The sequence below is a fragment of the Protopterus annectens genome, chromosome 1.part2, assembly GCF_019279795.1.
Source record: "Protopterus annectens isolate FY-2018-M chromosome 1.part2, PAN1.0, whole genome shotgun sequence".
Taxonomy (NCBI): domain Eukaryota; kingdom Metazoa; phylum Chordata; order Ceratodontiformes; family Protopteridae; genus Protopterus; species Protopterus annectens.
The window spans coordinates 459,604,395-459,632,316 of NC_056727.1; the positions used below are offsets into that span (position 1 = coordinate 459,604,395).

The 27,922-nt window shown below is 38.4% G+C and overlaps 1 protein-coding gene across 1 annotated transcript in view; it reads right to left on the bottom strand.

The window, feature by feature from the left end:
* SLC24A3 (solute carrier family 24 member 3) overlaps positions 1–27,922 on the bottom strand; it is a 2,031,466-nt gene that overhangs the window by 1,433,969 nt on the left and 569,575 nt on the right. The window contains exon 5 of the mRNA XM_044060155.1: positions 25,327–25,430. Within this exon, the coding sequence (XP_043916090.1) occupies positions 25,327–25,430 (104 nt within the window). The remainder of the gene's footprint in view (positions 1–25,326; positions 25,431–27,922) is intronic.

Sequence of the window (27,922 nt, forward strand, 5' to 3'; positions counted from 1 at the left end):
AAAGGATCATCATGGGCATAATAAATGAGGACATAGGTAACCTGCACACACTGGACCCAACACAGTTTGACTTTGTTAAAATAAGGTCATGCCTATTAAATCTGGTGGATTTTTTTGAGAGGGTCACCAAAGCACTGAATGAAAGTAAGACTGTGCACACAGCTTATCTCGACCTGGCCAAGGCTTTGCTACAATACCCCACTCAAGCATTATAGACAGGCTCACTAATTTAGGTATAAACCCTTTTATCACTCACTGGATAGCCAACTGGCTCACTAATAGGGCCTAGGAGGTCAAAATAGGTGAGGCAACCTCCACCAAGAGGCCAGTCACTAGCAGTTCCCCAGGGGCCCGTTCCTTTTTGGCATCTATTTCTCTGAAATGGAAGGAAATGCTGAAGGTTTATGTCTGACTAAGTTTTCCAAAGATTGTAAGCTGGGGATTATCATCAACTCCCCTGCAGACACTAGCATTCTTCAAGAAGGTCTATCACTGACTAATAAATGGTGACAAAGCCATGGTCTTAAACTCAGCGCTAAGAAATGCATAATTATATCCTTTGGGAAATCAACCATCATGGCTAATTACCATGTTGATAATAGCCCCTTAACAGTTAACCCAGTAGTCAGGGACCTGGGTAAGTATGTAGACGGTAGCCTTACCTTCTACCAGAATGTGGTCACAGTGGTGAGGAAATCCTTTTATGTTGTCCAACTTATAAGTAGGAGCATGGCATCTAGGTCCAAACAGGTTATTATCCCAATGCACTCTGCCCTTATCAGACCAGTCAGAGTATAATGCTCCCTTTGGTATGTACCTGACTAGGCATATGCAGCAAATAGAGAGATCTCAAAGGTTTCTTTCAAAAAAGAATACAAGGCATAACAAACCTGTCTTATGAAGCGTACCTTAAAGCCCTTTACTTCTACTCAGTCTCCTATAGATTGCTGAGGAGTGATCTATGCCTGGTTTACAAGGCATCCACAAACTTCACACTTATGAATTTTCTACACAGTATTAAGTCAAAAGGTACCAGAAATACAAGGTCTAGGGACCTGAAATGTGTCTGTGACTTAAACAGAGCATGCTGAAGAGAAAGATGTGTCCCAGAAAGTGCCCCTCCTATAGAACAGGCTTCCCATCCATGTGAAGCTGAGTTCATCTATTGCCCAGTTTAAGCACAGCCTAGACAACTAGGAGGGGGATAGGAAATTTGCATCAGGTCTAGCACCCATTGCCCTTATGGACAGAGTTAGCTTAAAAATGCCTGGCCCTCAATATCCTATTTGGATGCAGAACATCATCATTCTTTCAGAAAAAACTTGGCTAGGCTTAGAAAGGCTCCTTAGGTCATTAGCCTAGTAACAGTCTATGAATCTATGCAACCAGATATGTGCAGCGGATGACATTGCAAAGCAAATTGAAATTGGAATACATTACTGTGTGACCTTTATTTTATTTATATTTTTAATCTGTGACATCTGAGATGTATCTAGATACCAAACTAAACAGCCAAGAAGCAGTATAGCCCACTCTCAATGCCACCACAGATCCAATGACACTTTTCAAGCAGCTGATAAAATAACCAAAACTTTAATAAAATAACAACCTAAAAACTAGTATAGCAAAAAAGATTTAGCACTTTCATATACCATAAATGTGGACTTCATCGGAATGCCTTTGTCTTCTTAGTTTATTTGGACTGCCATTTTGTTAACTTTGTACATTAAACCTTGAACACAACTGAAATCTTCCTTGAAAGAAAAAAATATGATTGAATTTCTTTCCTCACTTGTGATTTTTGTTCAGGCCATCAATGGATGAAACAGCTGGAAAAAAGTTCTAAAATGCACCTCAGCGCATCTATAAACTCATGGCTTCTGGGAGCCTAGTGGCCCTACCATAATTTACTTAATTCCTTTATTGCTATTACAATGCATTCTTGGCCAGTTAAGGTGCATTAAAATGATGAAGGAAAAGGTGAAAAGCAAAACAAAATGTGAAAAAGCAAGAAAAAAAGTAATCTGGAAAGTTTGAGGAGGCCAGGATGGAGGACAACCAGGGGAGGCACTGGGATATGTAGTGTGGAGAATGGAAGATATTAGGTGGTACTATGAAGCCTGTTGCCTAAGGCTTCATTTGACTTAAGGCAAGTCTTGACTCACAGTCACACAAAATGCAAATACAGATTGTGGATATCAGACCAGTATTTAGAAAAGGGTACAAACTGTCCCCAACTCATTTTCTTAATCACTATACCCTACAGTCATGTCACTGTACAGTAGATAGGCTACAAATGCTCATCACATGGTCTCCATATAGCAACTGTTGATAGAACTTTGCAATTACATGCAATCTTGTGTCTTTTCAACAAGAAATCTTTAAAGTAGAAGCCACCAAATGAAAATGACCAAAGATCAACAAGGACTTTCTCAAAAAGATTGCAAGCTTAAGTTTAGTAATAACAGTTAAACATACCTGGATAGTTAGTAGGTTATAATGTACAAATGGCCATACCTTTTGCATTGTGTACCTATAGAAATATTTAGGTGTGAGTCAGAATATTTAAAATGTGTTGAGTTTGCCATCATTAAAGATTCACAACAGGCACATCTGAACTTTATGTGATAGTGGGAGTTGTACAAATTTCATAGCAAGCCATTCTTTCTGTCAATATTTTTGTTTTTACAACACAAAATGCTGCCTTGTTTTTATCGTGTGTTAAATCAGCTGAGAAAATATCACTCTGTAAGTTAGATGGACCATCATTCCATATATGGAACATGCATCTGGTATGACTACTTAATCAAAAATTCAGTTCACTCTATAGTTAAAGTTTATTTGCAACAAATGATACAATGAGCTAATACTTGTTTTGGTGTAAATAATGGCTGCTTAGGGTTACATGGCAAAGGCTATGCTAATGAAACATCAAAGCAGAAAGCTCAGTTACAAAGGTTACATGCATACATTCTGATATTCTTCAGAAAATAGAAGCCATACCACACTAGCTTATTGTGAACTAGAAAAAGCCCCTAGAGATTCAGCACTGAGGCACAGTTCATCTTTAAAGATAATCACTCTTGGGGGGTGGCCGCGGTGGTGCAGCGGTTAGCATTGCACCTCACAGCAAGAGGCTCTCAGGTTTGATCCTTGGCTGGGGTGCCTTCTGTGCGGAGTCTACATGTCCTTCCTGTGGTCGTGTGGGTTTCCTCCGGGTGCACCGTTTTCCTCCCACATCCCAAAGTAGGTGGATTGGATACTCTAAATTGACCCTAGGCGTGTGTGTGTGCGTGCGTGTGTGTGCCTTCTGTGGAAGGCTGGGTGCAGGGCTGGCAACTTGACACTTTAAAACTCCACTGCCAATCATAAGCAGACATGTGATCCGCTGTGGCGACCCCTAACCAGGAAAAGCCGAAAGAAGAATCTAAATGTTTACACCATAAGAAGGAAAAAGAAGGAATGAATCGTCAAAGATGGACATGCTTAGGAGTTTAAATGCTTACGCTGTGTGAAGAAAAAAGGACTGTGGAATGGATGAATTTCCTTAAAGAATAACTCAGGTCTAAAAATGAAAGTGAGGGTGTGGAGAATGTGAGGTCAACTTAGAGAAGTTCTACAAAGAGTAGATGTTTACTGTAGAATTGTTATAGAAGAAGAGGTGGGAAAATTGATTTCATCAAAGTATGCTTTTGACAGGTATAAACAGATATTAGGAAAAAGGAATATAGGTGGAGTGAAATAAAACTGACTACCATATCATACATTAAGAAACTTGAAGACAATGTGGATTACATCTTGGACAGCTAAATGAAGTACTCTGAGCAAGAGGCTTATTTGTAGTACCTGTGGCTGACAGTGGCAGAAACTCCGCCACATCAGCTCAAGAGAGCCTGTAGTGAGCTGTGCTCAGTGTCAGAATCTGGGATAGTAAGGTACCTTCTCCTTAAATGAAGTATAATACTAACTGATCAACTGTCACCCTTCTAACAAGATAGTTAGGTGACGGGAGCATGGCGGAAATCACTCCTTACACAGGCAGGTCATAAGCTTGTGAAGGGTAACAACAAGTAAATTCTATAGCACAAAAAAGGAAATGGGAGAGATGGCTGAAGAAAGAGGGAGAGAAAAAACACAACTTTCCTCATTAGTGAATAATTCTGACAACAGCAACATGTCTCCTATGAATCCTATGATTACTTCCCATCACAGATGAAAATTAAAAAGAGCAGAAAAAAATGTGAACATAAAAACAAAATGCTATATAGAGAACAATGTCTCATCAATTTGGCTAATTCTGCTGCATCAAAAGTTAAGTGTACATCTGAATTGCATTTATTTATTTGTACCTGTATGCCTGTGTCACAAAGACCATCACTGTTTTTTGAATGCAGCTTTCAGTCTGCTTCTACAAAAGCAAAACAAGTTAAACCTTATCCTTCTGGATTACGTGCAAATGACTGTCGGGTCAATTTTTCCAAGAGTCATATAATGTAACGCAATTGTTATTTTGGGGTGCTTGCTTCATGTTCATTCAATTATAGTACCTATACTGTAACTAGAGTAAAGATGTCTCTTTCTTGCTATCTTTTCTATTACAAACAAAACGTATAGACGGTACCTCCGTCCTACCTCCTGTAAAAGGCTGTGAGTGATACTCGACTCGATTAAGGATGAAATAACTGAATTTATTATAAATACAACTCTGCCATAACATTCACATCAGCATAAATATATCCAAATATATATTTAGAATGAATATACTCCTTATGTGAATGATATAAAAAACATTATTTGCACACACTGGAATATGATATTAGTAGATGAGAACGTTAAAAAAATTTGGGGTGATACACCCAAATTTGTCTATAAAATGGGTTTGAACATAAAAAAATATTTAGAAAGAATGTCGAGGTATAATATTATTGATAGGGATGGAAAAACTACTATGAAATGTAGGGCTTGTAACCAGTGTGGGTATATAAGTGAGGAACGGGGATGCAGATTGAATGATACAAACAGAACCTATGTGAAATTTATAAGAGGGAACTGCAATAGCAAGAATATAGTATATTTGGCCAAGTGCACGGTATGCCCTGCATTTTACATTGGAAAAACTGAGAGGCAACTTAGGAAACGGATATATGATCATATTTATAGGATTAAAATAAGGGATACAAAAAATGCACTTTACAGACACATTAGTAAATATGGCGATTCACATAATTTTAAATTTGCTATTATTGATCATGTACAGATTTCTCCTCGAGGAGGGAATTTTAAGGCACTTTTAGGTAAACGGGAAAGTGTTTGGCAATTTTTAACAGATGCCATTACTGAACCGGACATCAATGACTTTATTTCTATTAAACCGTTTTTGCAATTACAATTATTGCAATAAGCATTAAGAGACATCAAGGATGTTAGGAATTAGCCCTAGCAACAGTAGAGTGTATGTATATAATATTGTTTAAAATATTAGATACTTAGTATAATATGGTGTTTTGTTTAGTGTAATATTTTGTCATCTCAAGATTAGTGGCAGCTATGAATTTAAGAAAATTATTAGAGCAGGGTTGCACTATAACTTATTTTTGTATCTTACAGTTATCATATGGGAAATATTATATATATTTTTTAAGGTTTTTATAAATGTATTAAGTATTTTTACAATGTATTGTATTTTTAGGATGTACTATATTGTAGATTAGTGAGTATGTGCGATGATATTTTAAATATTTGAAACTTTTTTAAATATGAAAAAATGCACCATGTAAAGGGTTAAATGTATTTACTTCAGTTGTATAGAAGTTGGCGCCAAAAAGTATTTAAAAGTAACAGCTTTGATTGTGTCACCTGGTCTGATGAAGTCTGCATTGCACAGATGAAAGCGCTTACCAGTATTTGGATATATTTATGCTGATGTGAATGTTATGGCAGAGTTGTATTTATAATAAATTCAGTTATTTCATCCTTAATCGAGTCGAATATCACTCACAGCCTTTTACAGGAGCTAGGACGGAGGTACCATCTATACGTTTTGTATTTAAGGTGTTGTTTTGCTAAGTTCGGTGGATTTTCTATTACATGCATGTTTTTGTTTCCATGTTTTTGTTTTTTATTTTGTTTCCATGTTTTTGTTTTTTATTTTGTTTGTTTCCATTTATTTTGCACTTACCTATAGCAGCAGCCTCAAGACCTGCACCCATTCCTCCAGCAAAACTGTTGGACCCCGCCAGTGGCAACAATACCACCACCACAACTGACACTAGGGTTGCCAGCTCTGGAATTTGTCATTCCTGGATGCTTGATGGCCATCATTGTCAATTCATCATGATGGACAGTCAGGTTGTCATACTGAACCCTACAGGTTGTTTATGCTCATTAAAACAGAGGGTATTGAAATACTGAAAGAACAGAACAACGGACAATTTTGATAGCTTTCACGGTTTGAACTTGAGCTATTGACGCAAGAACAGTCAAATATTGTCACACAAAATGGCAATCATAGATGAGTATAACAAAAACATATTACTTACATTTTACATTATACAGGCTACAGGCTTACAGCAGTTTTTGACTAGTCCACACACATGATTAACCTGAATTGTATTAAGTAGCATCAATCACTAGTAAATGATTCAAGTTTAATGTCTAGTGTTCATGCAAATACATAACCATTAATCACTGTTATTTAAATTAGTACTTTTGCTGAGAAGAGGCAGTTGTCGGTAGCTGATGATCACTGTGAATAAACTCACAGAAATCACTGCATGACATGCTGAAATTTATCTTCACCATTAACTCTGCTTTCACCAGGTTTGTGTTTAGTCTGTTTCTGTTGTAAGACCAAAGTTCATTCATTATGCTGAAAACTCTATCACAGAAAACATTTGAGACTGGGATTGACAGAACGTATGAAACAATATGAAGCAATTGAATGACATTTGGAGACTATACACTAAAAAACTTTACCCATCTATCACTGACTTGTGTCGTTGACTATGATGTCAATTCTAACTTTTCAAAGAATGCAAAATTCTTCATACAACTTGTCGGTATCAACAGTTATGCCTTTAATATGTTAAAATGTCGACAACATATCCTGTCAATGGATGTCATTGCCTAATGTCAGAACAGTAAAATGCTTGAAAATGGATTGATCATAGTTACAACCATATAATTTGTCACTTTGACGTTGTTGCAGCTTGCCCTTCACACTTTCCATAATGGTGTGCAATTCATCAGCTGTAGCTGCATTCGACTCCAAGCATCGGACAGCATCATCAAAACCAGTCATAACATTGTGAATCAGACACTGAGGTATAATATTATCACTGTCACAAGAAACCCCATCCCATAGCAATGCTGCAACTCCACCTCGACCTTGAGATGCAAAGTAAGACTTTAGTGCTGGCCAACATAGCAATAATCTGTCAATAGCAGGCACATGGCATAGCAGTTTGCAGTTTTCCATTTGCAAGTAAGTCGAAGAATTCCTTAAATTCATCAGAATTCTGGATAACATTTTCATTGAATTGTAAGTTTTGATAACAGATGATTCAACATCAAAACTGAACACCTTTAATCCAAATTTCACACAGTTGAGGATATGACATTTGCAATTTGCTTGTATCAAATTTTTGTTTGCAACATGCAACTTCTTAAATACTGACACGTGTTTTCAGAAGTTTACAGATGCGTTGTCTGCACTGTATTAGGTGACTGAATCTAAACACAGGCTATTAGCTGCAATGATATCTTTAATTGTATTGGCAATTGTTGTACTGGTTTCATCATTATCTTGATAAAAATCCAGTAGTCCGTGCTTTACACCTTCAGTTCTCGAGAAGTAGTGAACAGTCAATGGAAATAACTTCTTATTGCCTTTGTTCAAAGCATCTGATCCAATTCCAAAATAACGAGTAGCTTTAACAGCATTGACTCAAAAATCCTGTGCTTTCAGACCCAATATGTTTTCAACATAACTTGCAACTTATTGCTTTTGTATGGCCACATGAAATTTTAGAAGCTATGGTTGAATCAGGTAATAGTTTTGCCAGAAGCTTGTTGCCACAGTCCTGACTATTGTTGCTGTGATGATGCATAACACCATGATACGTAGTGGTTGGTTATACTGCAATGACAAAAATCTAATGAGACTGCTTTTGTGTCATTACTGCATTCTTGTGCTTGAATGACTCAGCATGTGTTGTAATGGAACCAGTCTCCACCAATGAGTGGGTAAAAGACACAACTAAACACAAAAATAAAAAGTTCACCACTGTAAACGGTGACAGTGGAAACTGATGAGAAAATAAATCCGAGCCTGTAATGAACTTCAATAATAATTTAATAATAGCCTGTGTATAGATTTGGTCACCTCATACAGTGCAGACAATGCATCCATAAACTTTGGAAAACATGTCAGTATTTCAGAAGTTGGATGTTCAGAACAAAAATTTGATATAAGTAAATTGCAAATGTCATATCTTTAACAACTGTGTGAAGTTTGGATTAAAGGCAGTCAGTTATGATGGTGAATCATTTCTTATCAAAACTTAAAATTCATTCTCAAGGTCGGCCAAAAAATCTGATGAACTTAAGGAACTCTTCAATTTTTTTTGCAAATGGAATATTATGAACTGCTATGCAATGTGCCCACGTGTTGGTTAAGCCAGATGCCTGCTACTGACAGATTATTATGTTGGCCAGTACTAAAGTCTTACTTTACATCTCAAGGTCGAAGTGGAGTTGCAGCATTGCTATGGGATGGGGTTTCTTGTGACAGTGATAATATTCTACCTCAGTGTCTGATTCACAATGTTATGGCTGTTTTTGATTATGCTGTCCGATGCTTGGAGTCGATTGCAGCTACAGCTGCTGACTAGCATGCCATTATGGAAGCTGCAACAAGGTCAAAGTGACAAATTCTATGGTTCTTCAGCCTATCAACTACTACATTCTGATGCTGCAACTGCAGAAATGTAATGAAAATGTGAACAGGAAGCAACTCAGTTTTTGATTGCTGTCTGTCATATTTGCAGAAATGGTACAACTATGATACATCTGAGTTCAAGCATTTTACTGTTCTGACATTAGGCAATGGCATCCATTGGCAGGATATGTTGACAATACTAACATATTAAAGGCATAACTGTTGATACCGACAAGTTGTATGAAGAATTTTGCATTCTTCGAAAAGTTAGAATTGACATTGTACAGTCAACAACACGGGAAAGTGATATGTGAGTTTTGCAGTGTATTGTCTCCAAATGACATTCAACTGCTTCATATTGTTTACTATGTTCTGTCAATCCCAGTCTCAAATGCTTTCTGTGACAGAGTTTTCAGCATAATGAATGAGCTTTGGTCCGACAGCAGAAACAGACTAAACACAGACTTGGTGAAACAGAGTTAATGAACAGAATAAATTTCAGCATGTCATGCAGTGATTTCTGAGAGTTTATTTACAGTGATCACCAGCTACTGAAAACTGTCTCTTCTCAGCAAAATTACTAATTTAAACAACAGTGATTAATGGTTATGTATTTGCATGAACACTGGACATTGAATTTGAATCATTTACTGGTAACTGATGTTACTTAACACAATTCGGGTTAATCATTTGTGCTGAGTTGTCAAAAACTGCTGTAAGCCTGTAACCTGTATAATGTCAAATTTAAGTAATATGTTTTTGTTACACTCATGTACCATTGCAATTTTCTGTTATAATATTTGAATATTCTTGTGTCAATAGCACAAGGTCAAATTGGCAAAGCTGTCAAAATTGTTCAGTGTTCTCCTATTCATTCAGTATTTCAGTACTCTGTTTTAATGAGCAGAAATATCTACCTGGGGGGCTCAGTATGACAACCTGACTGGCTATCATGAGGAATTGACAATGATGGCCATCAAGTGTCCAGAAATGGCAAATTCCAGAGCTGGCAACCCCATGTTGCATCTGGCTGGAACTCCAGCTGCATAACCCCAGCCTATCTCCCCATTCTTGTATTCCTCTTGTTTTTGTGTCCAAGCTCGCCTCTGTTTGTTGATCACTTCTCCTCATTAGTGTCGCCTTTCCGCTGTCTGATGTCATCTTCTCCATTATGTTTCCCATCTCTCATTGTGTCAGCAACTCCCCTGTCAGTATTGTCTGTCTCATTTGTTCGTTTGTGTGCTCCTGCTACCAATTTCCACATCTTCCTCACCTCCATTCCCTAGGTTTTCAACTTATGTTCTACCCTTCGCTTGTGTCCCCCTTTCTATCACTTTCCATATTCCAATTTCTAACAATAATTTTCATTCAAAATGCAGATCAGCATACATAAACCATGGACCTTCAAGGTTTCTGCATTACTTCATTTTCTTGACACAACATTCTTTATGAGCATTTGGCCTCATTATGCAAGATAAACAGCAGTGGTGAATCTGTCTGCTGCCTGTCTGAATCTTTTGGTTAGTTTCAGTCTGCTGTCTGTATGATTTGAAAGCTGTGAAATGCTTCCCACTCCTTCACTTCTTTCTCTGTAACTAGTAGTACATCCATAGCCGGCCTTAGGCATAGGCCGCCTAGGGGGCCGGTCTAGCAGGGGTGCTTTTCTAGTATTTATTTGGTGTAGGAAGACCAGAATGGGGCCACCAGATGATGTGGTGGGGGGCACCATGGAGCCCTTTTGCCTAGGGCACCAGTTAATCTAAGTCCGCTCCTGAGTAGATCACAGCTCCATGTACTACAAGTAAGGCTGAATTTCACTGATTTTAACTACTTGTTAATGTGCTCTTGGCATGGATGTGAAGATTCACTTTTCTCCATTCTTGAGGTGAATTTATTGAAAAACATTTTTCAGACACATAAGTTAGTTATCAACAGAATTCTGCTCAATCATATTCATTTATGTTCAGTACTATCCATTTTTTTCTGATCAGTACAGCTTACAACTCCCCTTCACACTCTCGTTATAACTCTCCAACACCATGCCAATTTCATCCAGCCAAACACTTCCCATAAGTTCTAAAGCAACAATACTGATTAACTACCACTTTTGAAGTGTGTTTTTTTTATTCATGATACAAAACTAATATCTATTATATAAATACACTATATACTTCACCTGTAATACTCCATTTCTTCTTGAATTTCAATAGGACTTGTACAACCTTGTTTTATGAACTATTTTTCATTATTCATTTTTACTGCTCAGAGACTGTATTCTTCTCTGAATCCACTGAAAATGGGGCCTCCTATTTTGACATTTCCTGTTAACATATTCACATACATGCAGAAATTGCTTACTTACTTATTTACTTTATTAATAACAAGGTACCATGCCCTGCTACATATGGCAAAATCCCTTAGTGTGAATGATGCTCCAAGCTGATTGATTTTGCATGTTGATATCTATGTACGACACATCACATAGCATGTGGTAAATATCTACACTAACAACAGAAAGTGCTAAACTATATTCATGAGCATTTTGACAATCTTTTTATAAATATGTTTTAACAAAAGTGTTATAAAACCATGTACTGTAGCAGAAATGGGTAGGAGCTTCACAACTGAAGGACAGTAAAAGGGTAACACCATGAGGGTCCAATTAATCAAATGATGTGGAGACGAAAAAAATTAACACATGATACCTGTACTGCTAGCCATTCCAGATGAGAGCAGAACAGTAAGATTCGGCTCAAAGAGATATTGTTATAGTATTTTTAAAATGTCAGGCATTGTTTTCTGCAAATAAATCCTACACTAACATATTTATGAACTAAAGAATGAAGGCAAAAGTGAAGATCACACTGACACTGTATGCCTACAATACCCAGCCATGTAATAAACTTGCAAGGACTTACAGAAACTGCATTAGGTGACCTTGGCTCATGTGATGTGATCAATTAGTGGGAATAGTGATGTGGGGTACTTACATCCTGGGACCAAGGCAACACAGGCACACTGACCTGTATAGAATACCATCTGTTTAACAATACACGCTGACAGGTAGGAGACTCTGCTGTTGACTCAGACTACTACTACTCAAACAAAGACTCAGCTGACCGCAATGCACTCATCCAACCAAATCAAAATCCACATCCATCAAGTAATTAAGAAAACACCTGCACTCTGACAGTTTGTTGCAGTTGCTACTCTTCTCACAGTGCCCTGTTATCCGTGAATGTTTTAAAACCTGTCTAAATGGGAATATGCTCTTGTCTGCCAGGGAAGAACTCTGAACTGCAAAAACTAATATCTTTTAAACAACATGTTTAGTCTTTTCTATATTTAAGCAAGTCTTTGCAGATGTATTTGCTGTCAGTCAGTAAATATGTCTTGATGACAACAGCCCAGTGAGACAAAAAAAAAGAACTTACCAAAGCAAAAAGCACAAATGCAATTCACTGAACTAGAAGAAGTTTGTTAAGTGATAAGCTTCCATTCTGCATCCCAGACACCTTTAGATTATCTAGCTGCTTTGTGCTTTTGTTGTTAAAAATATTTAAAGATGCATGGACATACTTTGACTTGGACTGGAAAACACCTGCTACAACAGATGAGTATTTAGCACTTGTTTTAGAGAACAATTCTAATAAGTTAAGGAACATCAAAACCAGCAACGAACTAGTAAAACAATTAACCAAAAAGGCTCCACGAAGGTTGAACGTTTTAATTGATACACAGCAAAATGAAAACATAAACACAAATACACAAATAAATGTAAACTCAGCGCTTTCACCCAGTCATTATGTTGGGCATCATCAGAGTAAATATTACTCCTCATCACACTTCATTTATATTCTTTAGTGAACACCCCCTATTACAAAGGCCAGTCAAAACGTTAAATCAATAGAATATACAAATACAGAATGCATCTAATAAATATATAAGTGTACTCTAAAATTTGCTTAAAATGTACTTGATAAAAACCCAAAGATACACAAAAATTGTAAAGATTATAAACATGTAAATTCAAATGTTAAAGTATTTAAAATTTACTTATGAAAGGTAGTCAAATACAGTAAGATTTGTATTTTAATATACTAGAAAGTGAGATGTGTTCGTTTATACCCAGTGGCTTAGATGTGTCAAATCTAAGCTGCCACAAACACTCTTACTTCTAAGAGGGTCTTTTCATCCCCTCCTTTCTCCTTTATTTAAAGTTGATACATTTCTGACTATGTGTAAATAGGGCATTGGCGGTCTTTTTGTTCCTTATGTCCCTTGTGTGCTCCAAGATTCTTAACCTTAAGGGACTGGCAGAAACAACACATCCTGCAGAATCTAAATCAGAAACCTAAGGAGACAAAATATAATCTATTCCAACACAATCATTTAGCGATTCAAAAATCTGAACCTCTTTGGAAAATTAACAATCTACCAGAAACAGCTAAACTGGGAAAGTGAAGAGCCTTAACTAAACCCTAAGCTAACCCCAATTAATCACTCCTGTCCAAAGAAAATGAAACAGGAGAAGAAATATGTCTGTTTTTGCTTCCTTTTGCTAGGAATTTCCATAGATGCATACCCACGTTTCTCAGAAAAAAAAAAACTCCCGAGGGATAGGTATAGCATTTTGGCTAGGCAGAGAAGTATCCCATGACCCTTATCCCAAGGCAACAAGATTAGCTTTCCCTTGTCCACCTGGACCATTCCAACAGTCTCAGAAGATGTGTCAAACCATCAGACCATGGTGGCTGTAAGGACTACACAGGAGGGGAGCCAAGGAAAAAGGATGGTTACAAAAACCAGAAATGGCCACAGCAGTGTCACCCATCTATGTCTGAGGCAGTTTAGAAGCTGTGTCTGGTGGCAAAGCTGTTTATTATTGTTCTTTTTGTGGCTAGAAGGAACATATGAGTAGCAGGTAGGTTGTTCCATGGTTAAGTTTAAAATGATGACTGATTCACATAAATGCCTGTCAGCAGAAGTTGGTAAAACAGGTAAAAAATGAAAAGGTAACCATTTCCACCAAAAAAGTACCACAAAAAGCATGTTTTACATGTTTACCCTAGCCCTCAACTGTAAAAGAGCACAACTTTTACCAGAAAAAAATATAGTTTTAAGTTAGTTAAAACAACTTTTTTCCACAAAATCAAAAAGTAACATGTTTAAAAGTTACTAAGAATTCCATGGTAGTCAACAAAAACACTTTTCCTACTTTAAAATTAATATTTTCATAAAAAATACATTTTTCTCCAAAGGGAACTTATCTGCACAGCAATGAAGAACATTAAAAACCATTGATCCTTGAAAGCCTGCAAGAGGAGCACGCTTTGGCTGCAGGAAAGTTCTGAAGGGCTTGGCACCCAAACTTGACTTTTTAATCATCTCAGGCGAGGATATATAACAGCTTTCTGGGACCACCAGTCACACAGACCAAAGAGAATTTCATTACTTGCTTCATTAGAGATATTTAGTATTGCAGTAGTTTCAAAGGCATATGATTGGAGATGTGTATTTTTAAACACTGTGCTTGAAAGTATGTCCCTAACATAATAAAAAGTTGCCCTAATTCCTTTATAATTAAATCTATACATGGTTAATAGTTTTTTTCACAGTACTGGAAATGTCTTTAGGGTACAACAGAGACAAAAAAAAAATGTTCCCTCTTCTGTTTAGGCATATTTCACCTTTAACTTAAAAAAAGTGTTCTGTTTAAAAAAAGTTCTAAAGTGGTTTGTTAATTCTTTGTAATATGCTTTTCTCTCTAAGACACTAAAGGCTCTTGAGAACTTACGCAACAGAAATCTCTGTATGTTTCAAACTGCTTTTTACCATTACATCAAATACATTCCCAACAAATTTCCAGACATATGTTTACTACAGAATTATCAATAAAGTGTATAATAAAGGAAACATATTTATTGCTTAAACAGTATTTTATATACTCTTGGTTACTGCATTCGGTAGACCACATACAGCTCTCACGCCAGGCTATTCTTAGGCATACCATGCTGATGTGTACAACTTTGTCTTGTATCTGGCCCCCCACTATACTGATTTATGAACATGAATCAGGGTAGTGGCGGGCATGTGCACAATTGCAGCCTCCTGTTTTTGAATGGTGCACAAGTATGCCTAGTACCCCATGGTGTACCAGGTGCTGCTGTAACAGTGATACACAGCACAGCAGAGGCAAGCAGCTCGGTAAGGTACAATATAACTTACTGAGTTGCTTATGATATCTGCTCTGTGGTCACCAGTCCTACCTGAGAATGACTCATTAAAAAAAAAGGTCACTCCCCACACATGGCCATAGACTGGAAGGATCATTACCATGACACGGTAATGAAGGAATTGGCTGCTGTTATATTTACAGTGGATAAGTTAAAATGCCAGGTTTTTGTGATATAAAAATATGAGACCATAATAAATTATTTCAAAACTTTTCCCACCTTTAATGTGACCTATAACCTGTACAATTCAATTGAAAAACAAACAAATCCTTTAGGGGAAAAATATAAAAAATAAAAAATGTACAATACATTGGTTGCATAAGTGTGGACACTCAAACTAATACTTTGTTGTGTGTGCACACCCATAAACTAATACTTTGTTGAAGCACCCTTTGATTTAATTACAACAGACCTGTCATTCTGTCACCCAGAATGATGGGTCAATACAAACAGCAAATGATTGACTTTAACAATTGGCTTAGTTTCTGGCGTCATTCCAGGGGGATCCAGTACCTGACAGCCTGGGAAGGTATGATCGACAGACTAGGATGCTTTGCCAGAGATGGCCTGCATTGGTCTCACCTGGGCTTCATGCTTCTGGCAAAGGTTCTTGCTTCCCCCATAGTGCCTTTTTAAAGAAAAGTGATGAGGTTAAAACTACCAATATAAAAATTTCAACAAAACACAAATTAAAGGTCATGCTGCTAAACGTTAGAAGTCTAAACATGAAACAGCACTCATTGCAAACACTATTAACCCTGGAAAATGCTGACATCTGTGTCGTCACAGAAACCTTGTTCAAAGCTACTTAGAGCACTCCAGTCTTACCTGGTTATTCATCCTATCAAACATTCAGACCCCATCTGTGGGTAGTAAAGTCAATGGAGGTAGAGTTTCAATATATATTAAAGACATGCACACCTGCAGGCTGATCAAACAGTATTATGCACAGGAGACACTTGAGGTGCAGTTAACCATTGACATGACCCCTATTCAAATCATAGCTAGCTACAAGACTCCAAATCTGACTCAAGATGCCCATTCTGCCTATCTGGACCTGTTTGAATCTATCAAGATTCAACCCTTTACCCTGATCCTGGGTGACATTAACTACCCAAACATAGATTGGAAGAACTACTCATGCCAGAACAAAAATGCCCAGTGATTCTTCGATTTTGTCAAAACAAATGCCTTGGAACAGCTAGCTGATATTCCGACAAGAGGTGAAAATATCTTGGACTTGGTATTAACCAACATGAGTAACCACTGCAGCATCCCTACAGTATCATCCTCCCTGGTAAGATCGGACCATAAAGCAGTCACTTTCGAAGTCGCCATCTCCCCAATCTCCATCTAGCTCGGGTCAGGCATAAAAACTTCTCCAAAGCTGATTACAGCCTCCTGATGGATGGTATAAACAGCTTCACAGCCCCCCGTAGGAACTGGCTGCAATATCCAAAACTACACCAAAGCACTATACGAGCATTTATATAGATGCATGGAATCAGGAATATCCGATAGGACTAAATCATCCTCCGCAAGGAAAAGTAAACCTGTCTGGTGGACATCTGCAATAAAACTCTATAACAAAAGGAAAAAAAATGGCTGTCCAAGACCAAGAAGGAGCAGGTGCCCAATTGGAAGCAATGTCTTCTTAGCCATATTGTCCACATCTACTAGAGACAATCATAAGGTCTTCTTCACATATGTCCACAACCTCAAAGGAAGCACCCAGATCTGTTCAGAACTGGTGGTCAAGGACACCACATATACAAATGCTGTGCATATAGAAAACTTACTGTCTGGCAGACTCAGCAAAAACTTCACCCTCCTCCCCCCCATCAGTAAATCAGGACATCCCCAGTACCTGCCCCCTTCACCTTATATCTAGGGAAGAGGTCATAACTGATCTCTCAAAGGCAAAAAATACAGCCTCCATGGGACCCGATAACATCCCAGACTACATCCTACCTAAGCTCAGGCAGGAACTTGCAGCATAATTAGGCACCCCATTCAACCAAAGCCCGAGTACTGGCTTTGTCCCAGCTGAGTGGAGGACAGCCACTGTCATCCCTTTACACAAAGGTGGAGCATTCACCAATCCAGGAAATTATACACCCATCAGCCTAACTAGCCTGATCTGCAAGACCATGGAATGGATTATCATGGATCTCATTAACAAGGACGTTGGCAACCTCCAACTACTCGATCCCACACAGTTTTGCTTTGTTAAGGAGAGATCATGTCTGTTAAATCTGGTCAACTTTTTTGTGACAGTCACCAAAGCAATGGACAAGGGGAAGACAGTGCACACTGCCTACCTTGACCTGGCCAAAGGCTTCGACACTATTCCCCACTCGCGCATAATAGATAAACTCTCTCAACTAGGCATCGATCCTTCTGTTACCAGATGGGTAACAAACTGGCTCACTGATAGAACCCACCTAGTCAAAATAGGGGAAGCCACCTCAAGCAGTAGACTGGTAACAAGCAGAGTACCCCAGGGTTCAGGCTTGGGGCCTCTGTTATTTGGGATATACTTTTCTGAGGTACAGGACAAAACCAGTGGGCTACGGCTGACCAAGTTTGCAGATGACTGCAAGCTGGGTGCTGTCATCAGTTCCCCTAGTGATGTGGACATCCTCCAAGAGGGTCTCACTCAGACAAATGACTGGTGCCAGAAACATGGCCTCAAACTGAATACCAAAAAATGCATCATCATCCCCTTTGGGGAGAGTGACATCCCAACAAATTATTACATTAATAATTTCCTAAGCACGCAATCAGTTGTGAGGGCTTTGGGCACGCAGTTTGATAGCAACCTGACTTTTGACCACCATGTTGCTTCTATTGTACGGAAAGCTTTCTACATGGCCCACATCATAAGTAAGGGTATCTCAACCAGGGAAAAGGAGGTTATAATATCCCTGTATTCTTCCCTTATAAGGCCCATTACTGAGTACAATGCCTCTTTTGGCATGTACCTTGCAAAGCACATGCAGCAGCTGGAGACCATAGGTTCCTCACCAGGAGAATCTAAGGCCTCAAATATCTACCCTACACAAATAGGCTAAAAGCCCTATCCCTCTACTCAGTTTCATACAGATTCCTCAGAGGTGACCTCTGTCTGGCATAGAAGGCGATCACAGACACCTCCTTGATGGGACATCTACATATTTGCAAGTCAAGCTCAACTTAAGTAACCCTCAAGCGCATTCTCAACCTAGTCTGTGACATCAACAGGACTTGCTGGCAGGACAGATTTGTGTCCCAGAGACTCCTCCATCTGTGGAATACACTTGCTCTCCATGTCAAGCAGAATACCTCTTTACCTCTTTTTAAGTGCAACCTGGATAACTGGATGGGAAACAGAAAATACACCCCTGGGACTCCACTCATCTCCCTGTTGGACTGGGGCATCGGGTGCTGACTTGTCTAAACATGGGCTAAACACTTGGCTTAGGCTTATAAGGGCCTCAATGCCAATAGCCTAGTAACCTCCTATGATCCTATATGATAAATTATGACAAAAGAAACCTTCAAACATTGAATAAAACTCACTCTGGTTTCATTAAGGGCAGGTCTTGCTTACTCAGCCTGGTGGATTCCTTCAAGAAAATCACTAAAGAAATGGATAAGTGCAAAATGCTGCATGCTGCCTACTCTGACCTGGCTAATACATTTGATACAATACCCCACATGGATATTGTAGACAAGCTTATAAATTAGGCATAACCCCCTGTGTCACCCACTGAATAGCCAGCTGGCTAACAGATAGGAACCAAAAAGTTAGGATAGAGGAGTCTACATTTGCAAAAAAGTTGGTTACTGACTAAGTACCCCAGGGCTCAGTAGTCAAGGTTAATGTCATGAGATGACTGCAAACTAGATGCACTCATTGAATTCCCCATTACACAATCACTGCCCAAGAAGGCATGATACAGACTATAAACTGGTGCCAGAGCCACACTCTGAGACTCCTTGAGAAGAAGTGCATAATAGTATCCTTCAGAAAGACAGCCATCCCTGCAAATTACTACATGGATAATACACTCCTAAGAATAGACTCAGTAATCAGGGATTTGGGAACATATGTAGACAGTGACTTGGCCTTTGACCACCAATAATTAAGTACAATATTCCCTCAGTATGTACCTGTATTGCCAAATGATCAGGATTCTAAATAATTCACTTTACACTGAAGAAATTATTTAGTAACAAACTTTATTTCTGCCACTAAACAGAAAACTAAATAAACTAAATGTAATTGAACAGTAAATCTTTATCTACACAGTGGCCTGGTTTGAATGATTTGCTTTCTTTATCATGCTTTCTGAAATTGAATGCTATGGAAAGATAACATTTTATTTATTTATTCAATTTCCCTCACAGGCATAGAGTACTTTGTTTTAACTGTCATATTATTTATTAATTTATTAAAAGGGATTTTATACAGTTGTATTTATTTATGATGTTATCATATTATATGATGAATTTATCTCCATTTTAACATATTCATATAATATGTTATATCATATAATATATTTATATTTTTATAATTAGTAGGACTTTAAAGGCATGGATGTGAAATACTTGCATATGTAATTAGTCTTTAGTTGGTTGGCTTGTTAATAAATAAGGGGGGTTGTGTTATTGGTTTTGTTAGACTTTAAAGTATAAGCGGATATGATTATTATTGTTCTGATGAAGTCTCTGATTTGACAGAGATGAAAGCGCTTAACTAATATTCGTTTTAAAAGTGTTCATGTGAGTTTTTGAAAAAAAATTGTACTTTGATGTATTTTGTGGCTCCCAAGCTCTGTCGTGCCTTCAATTTGCATAAACTCTATTTAACTAAAATATGAAATTAGACAATATATTTAAAAAAAAAGGTATACATCACCGATAAAGAGAAAGCTTCATCCTGTCTTCAGTCTTGACTGGGAAGCCCCGTTGCAGTCAGGCAGGAGCCTTCATCGGGAAAACACTCCTGGGCAGTGCGTCCACTCCACAGGTGAGGCTTCAGCCTGAGTGCAGGGAGCCCCAGCTATATATAACCAAATTGCTTACTAAAAGTCATGAGAATCAGTACTTTCCCACTGTAGGCTGGATCTTGCTAGATCATTCTGTGGTGTTGGCCACCCACCCCAGACGGAACAGCATTTCCTGCCAAATACAATGATTTTACAATTTTCAAGTGTTACACAGGAATATTCCAATGTCTTTGCAAGTTTTAGTACTTTACTGGAATATCCCAGCGCACACACACATACAAGACATATTCCGTAATCAAATGTAGTGACTTGGTTGAAATCACCAAACTGTTCTGGAACACAGCATCATCTCTCATGCCTGCTGACACTTTCAGAGTATAGCATCACTTTATATGTCAAGGAAGCAATAAAGAAAACAGAGAGAATGTTGAGATATAGTGAGGCAACAGTCAAGTAATCACACTCACTCAATGTACCCCTCTTTCGTATCACATTCATATCACAGTACCTAACCAGGCATGTGCAACAACTGGAGCATCTACAGGGGCTTCTCACAAAAAGAATACATGGTGTTAAAAACACAATCTGTGCAGACTGCCTCAGAGCTTTATCCTTATACTCAGTTTCCTAAGGGCTGCTGAGAGGCATTCTATGCCTGGCTTTCAAAACATCGTCTGATCCAGCCTTAATGGATCCACTGCATATCTACAAAGCAAATAGCATCACAAACACCCGATCCAGGGACCTAAATCTCATCAGCAATATAAACTTACTGGAAGGATAGGTGTGTATCTCAAGACTACCCTTCCCTGAACAGGCTTCCCCATCCACTTAGTAAGCCCTTTAGGGTTATTTGCATATAATTCTCCTATGATCCTATATTAGCTAGTAATGACATCTTAATTACCATAATATAGAAGTAGAGTCCCAGTTTCAATGACTACAGTTAATTCCTTATTTGGAAGATCATGAAGAAGTAAGACCTTAGAGGCATGAAGTAAGTCATCCCATAGAGTGCCAGTATGTAAAGTGTACCAAGTGCAATGTCTGTGACAGTGAGCTGACACTGGGACTCAGTCAAGGCCTACAGACGCAACAATTTCTAGACAGTCCATTTACTGGAATGACTGTGTGTTCTATACAAAGCTAACAAAAGACACTGCTTCTTGTGGAATTGCAAGCCAATGGTAAGCATTTGTTTTGTTTGAAGGAAAACTGAAAAGTTAAAAGAGTTGCCTGTTTCCATACTGAATGTGTATAATAAACCGATGATGTTCTAATAATTTGGTGCCACCAGTGCTCTTTGGACTTGCCTAATACACACACAGACACAGACACAGACACACAGACACAGACACACAGACACACACAGACACAGACACACACAGACACAGACACACACAGACACACACACACAGACACACACACACACAGACACACACACACACACACACACACACACACACACACACACACACACAGACACACACACATGGCTCCTCTCCTTCTGGTTGACATAACTGTTGACTGGAAAATCATCAGACAGTTGTGGTCAACAAGCAGGGATATTAATCACTTTTTCCGCATTTAGTTAATGTAAGTCATGTGGGGGTCAATGGAAACAGCTCTCAATGACAGTCCCATTGATTGGTTGCCCCCTAACATATAGCTGTATATCCACACACAAAATGCAAATGTGTTGTTTTCCCAGGTCACTCTTGAGAAAGGACTGTGACCACTCAATTACAAACATTTAGGTAAATGCTTTAATAATAAGCAAGCTTAACCATTTGATCATTACTATGGCTGTACCATCAGTGACAGCCATGATCCAGCTTTGTGGAGTCTCAGATATAATGTTCTTCAACCAGAAGTGATGACATAGCCTACCTAATCATAAGGTATACCTCTACCATTTGTTGATATCAAACTGTAAAAGGATTAACAAATAACACCATGTCATCTATCTATGTCTGGGTTATTTGTGGATCTATGTAAACTGCATTGACTTAATACGACTACATCATGCATATTCCATGGTTTAAATGTATATGCATACGTACCCGCTGTTTCCAAGTATAAGCATATCCTAGACCAAAACTATTAGCAAACTATATTTTCTTTCTTCCTGTATTCAAGATAGGAAACTATAACCAAGTTAACTTCAACCAAGCCCCCCCACAGAAAAAAGTATTATGCAAAAAACATTCACAAAAAACAGACTAAATATGAATAAATAACGTTATTCCTATTACTGTGTGATTTTATAAAAGACAGTTAACAAATTAAACAGTGCTGCCTTTCCTTAACAGAGTGTGAAGCAGAGATTAAAACTGTCTGTTCAAACGTTGTGACTCCAAATGCTGAGCCCCGACATGCTGAAAAGAAAGACAGAAAATGCAGAAGAGGAGACAATACTGGACATCACTTTTCTTTAAACTTCTTTGCAGAACTTATATATTACAAATCCTAGATCACCATAACTCAAAGAAAAGGAAATATTCAGAGAAATGGCAATCTTGAACTTGGTATACACAAGTCCGTATTTTTCCCATTCAGTCTCCACATCTCAGGACTCGGCAAAGCAAGTCTCAAGATTTCAAATGGTTTCCAGAGATCAACATGGACAATTCATGACTTAACTTGTAAGAATTCAGCATTTGCTTTCAGATCAGGCAAGTTGTTTTAGCAAACTAGGTCCATTAAGGTTTTTATATCAACCACCATCTAAGTGCTGAAGTCTCCCAGACAGGAGTACAGGATGAGAATTATGGAATATAAGTCTGTTGGTCCATTAGGAGCAAATGTATAATATTAATTATGGCAAAACAGGACCAAATTCCTGGACAAATCTCATCCTAACCTGGACAGTGGATGGCAATCATCAATTCCTGGACTGTCCAAGTGAATCCTTGACAGTTGGAAGTCCTAGTAGAACTGCAGATTCTATAGATGGTACCCTGTCAAACAACGCACCCATGGCTTCAGAAAAGGCATAATTCAATAAATAGCTTTTACATACATATGTAAAAACATCAGAATTTTCCTTCCTACAACTAACAATCACATTGAGAAGACCCCCTCATCTACTGAGACACAGTTCGACTGTACAGCACCCAGCTGGTTGGGGGGGGGGGGGCTTGTGAATATTCCCACGTGTTTAGGACCTTTTCCAAGGGTCAAGCCCAGAGAAGGAGAGAGGCAACTCTTGATCATGAAGTCTAGTTCCAGAGCCAATACTGTATGCCTAGGTAAGACGGACTATTTATAGCTCATGTTGTATTCCTATAAAATTTCAACATTGAAGTGATATTACATGTCTCAAGAGCCAGTTTCCATGGTCTTACCTATACAAACTCACAATTTTACTTCATGCCACTTGGCTGACATTACAGCTGGTCTCATCCCTTCTAGCAAGTGGCAAGCCAACATGGCAGTTCCTTACATAGTTTGGACATAGCCTAACTTGACCTCTTCAGTCACCCAAGCAATAGGTGCTCCCACTCCAGCATAACTTCCAGATAGAGTTGGGCCCAGCACCTCAGTTTCAGGTGAGATTATCTCATTCTGTGAAGGCGCCATCATTACAGATCATTTTGAGTGTATATATATATATATATATATATATATATATTTTTTTTTTTTTCGTCTGGCTTGTCTTCTTGGAATAGTTTGCCAAGAGACAACCTACCAGGAGCAAAAAGCTCCAAGCAGTGCAGCTCTAAAGGAAATATGCATATGTGAATGCATCCATCGACCAAAAGAATCCACAAGGATAAAGACTTTCGGCTTTTCCCAGTTAGGGGTCGCCACAGTGGAACTCCGGTCCGCTCATGATTGGCAGTGGATTTTTATGGTACTGAGTTGCCAGCCCGACGCCCAACCTTCAATGAAGGCACGCCCATTCACGCTTGCACCTACCTGCATGTCTTTAAGGTCACTCGACCGCGGGGAGGACATGCAGACTCCACAGTTTTCAAAAATGTTTGTACTTTTCCAAAGGGAGAAAGTCACCTTGCTTTTCTGTTTATTTGTCACAAGTTGATGTTTACAGTCTGTCTCTGTACATTACATAACAGCATCACAAATGAAACCCACGTCTGTTGATTGCAAAAGAGCAAAGTTCATTGTTTTTCTAAAAGAAAAATGCCATCTTCATAATGAACACAATGCGTAAAAAAAGTTGAAAACAGACTGCACTAAGAGTTCATGTGACCTCTTTAGGTAGCAACTTCTGCAATTGTTTTCTATTTTTGTCAATACAGAAAATGGTAAGATAAGTGACTTTGGCTTCTGCAGTTTTTTGTCCCCCAAGCATAGCAGTTCAAAACATGGTTCTGTCCTTTCTACATGACTCTGTAACAAGAAATAGGATTTGTGATGTCTTGGTGAACTGGATTAGCTATTACTTGAAATCTGTAACTTCATTCATTTAAGACAACCGGCTGAAAATACCAAGTTAGCATTTAATCCCCTGACTGATAAAATGGCATGACTGCTTGAGCATGACACAATCATTAGGTGCACGCTGCTGATAACAGGACAGCATCATTCTGGAAACTACACAGTGCAGATAAAATGCTCTATTTTATTACAACAAACTTTCTGTTTCTAACATATTCTTTAGTAAAACTACACAGAATTTAGTATCCATACAGCAACCCTTATCACAGATTTATCACAGATTTCATCAAAAACTGAAGTACTTCAAGCTGCCAATGCAAATTAACAATTGTGACAGAGTATGGTTTGCTTTCTTATTCCATTGCACTGCATTTTAAATCTGTTCAAGTTAAAGTCAGAGAATAAGGAAAAAAGGTCAAAGAGCTGGAAAGTTTCAGCAGACTTAAGTATCAAGTAACACAGCTCCAAGCCCTCAGGCTAAAACACTAATTAGTATATTGTGTTGTTTGAGATCAAGTTCATGGACACAGAAGCAGCCTTATCTTAAGGAGTCAGAACCTTCAATTACTGAGGATGGATTTGATGTACCTTTATGGTATGGAGACCTCTTTGCTTTACAAAAAGCTGATACTGCAGCAAAAACAGAGTCAGCCCTTATTTCAATCTGCCTGCAGTATGCAGCTGAACATTTACACTGCGGGTATGAAAACAAACAATTAAGCATTCAAGGTTTAAATAAATGGATTAATCTTACCTGTCCAGCAAACAATCCACAGACACCAATTATACAAAGGATGTTAAAAACGGCTGAGCCCACAATGGTCCCAACACCCACATCTCCCTTTGTGATAAAAACCCCTAGAGAAAAAAAAAGAAGACACAAGGTATAGTAATCAGAAAGCAGATCACATATGTTACAGTTCACTGATCGGTTATACTCTTCAGCTGAGGTGGACATGTACAACATAATACCTGTTTTCAAGATTTAAGCTCTAAACCTTCTCACTGCATTTTAACCTTCTACATCTACCCACCAGCAACAGTTCCTGTCATGTCTACAAGCTAGGTAAAATTTAAGAGGCTGTCTGCACCTTGCATTTCATTATGTACTATGTGACTTTTCCATGTAGACAGTATGGGCCCTGTCCAGAGGCAAAAGTGCTAACTTGACACATTAGTTATGATATTATTTCCTAAGACCCTCAAATACACAAACACGGATTCATTGTCAACAAATCTGCCTTAAAACATTCATAGCAGGCTTCTTTCTGAATGCAATTCTCAAGACCTAAATTGTAGACAGAATTAGTTCTACTGTTACTAAAGAGCCTTTTCCAATGTACAACAGACAACTAATCCAAGACAACTAGAGCAATATTGCTGTCACTTTAAGTTAGTAAGAATACATCCTGGATTCACTGCATACTGTTTATGTGCATTGAAGTAGCTTGCTGAAAATGAGGTGCTTCTGATATGCAGAGGTCTAAATGCCCTGCTACAGGCATTTTATAAGGTTAGCAGACAGGGCATCTGTATAACAAACAGAACTAAGAGCATATTCCATTACATGTAGGTATCGTACAAGTATTGGATAAACAAAATTATAAGTACTCATGCAAATTAATAGATGCCCATTTTAGAGTAAAAAAGGAAATGAATAACATCAAGCAAAGAAAACATATGACTGTGCTCCACAGAACATACTCTGGAAATAAATAAGCAAATTAACTGCACTTAATGAGGACAACCAATCATGAAAAGAGGTGACATGGAGGCAACCGAGTGCCTTACTAAAAGAATACAGGGCGTACATAACACGTGCTATGCAGACCGCCTCGGAGCCATATCCCTGTACTCTTGTCTTCTACAGGCTGCTGAGGGGAGATCTATGCCTGGTATACAGGGCATTGTCAGACCCCCTCTGACGGACCTCCTGCATATCAGCAAAACAAACAGCACCAGAATTACCCATTCTAAAGACAAACCTTGCCTGTAATTTAAATAGGACTTGCTGGAGAGACAGGTATGTATCCCAGAGACTACCCCTTCTGTGGGACAGACTCCCCATCCATGTGAAGTGCAGCTCCACCCTATCTCAATCCAAGTATAACTTGGACAAGTGGATGGGGAACAGGAAATTCATCCCTGGTTTGGCACCTGTGTCTCTGTTTGACATAGGCGGACTGTAAATGGTTCATCTTCCAGGCCCCTGTTTGTAAATGTTTCACTTCCCAAGCCCCTACTTACACTTATCCAGGGAATCAGATCTTGTCAGAGATTTGGGATGCATGGCTAGGCTTAAAAAGGGCCTTGTGATCATTAGCCCAGTACACACCTATGAAACTATTAACCTTTCTCAAGACAAGTGTCTTCCAAGAAAGTGTTATAAACCTGATGTCCCTTCAACTGCAGTTACAGTTAGAGTTAATATTTTAAGTTGTTTCTTTTCTATCTTTCTTTTGTTCTTCATGAAAACCTTCTTTATTGATCTTGAAAACACCATAGTACAAAAACATACAGAATCGACATTTGATACAAATGAAACATTTCTTTTCATTCTTCAGGTAAAAGGTTTTTCAGCAGATACCATAAATGCTCAGCTTGACACCATATTCTTTTATTCAAGTGCTTTTAGTGACATAGCATTACATACAGAGCATCCTCCTTACAAAGACAGTACAGGCTCATGTAACTCCCATATTATAACTGTCATTGCATCATACTTCACTAGCCTTCTCTCTCCCTGCACAAACAAATGGATGCATCTTAACAAAAGTGCCACTTCCTGTTTCCACTGTACCTTCACTATTCCCAGCTTGTTGTCTTGCACACATATTCATGCTCAGTATGCTGCTACACCATATGCTGGATGCTCACATACATCTCTTCTCTTACTGACATTTTCATCATATTGTGATGCTCACAGAGGACAGCCGTTTCTAGCCAACATCTTCAAACATCTATCAGCCTGCAGACATAATGTCCAACTCATTAGACAATGTAATTCTACAAACTTTCCCCAACTCCTCAGCATTCCCATCCATTATACTATACTGTTCCCAGGAGGTATTAATGTACCGGTAATACTCCCTGAAAAACGAGTCCACTACTTCAGGGCAGCATATTAAGTGCTGCAAAGCTCAGCCATTTAAAAGCAAATTTATGCCATTTTTACACCCACTAAACAGCAGTTTGCTATCTAGCATGTGTAAAATAAAAAGAAAAGTTAAATAAAAAAACAAAATAAAAGCTTGTGTGGCTCTGTGTATTTGTATGTTTTTTCTGTGTGTTTGTGTGCGTGTGTGTGCATATGCGTGTGTGCATATGCGTGTGTGTGTGTGTGTGTGTGT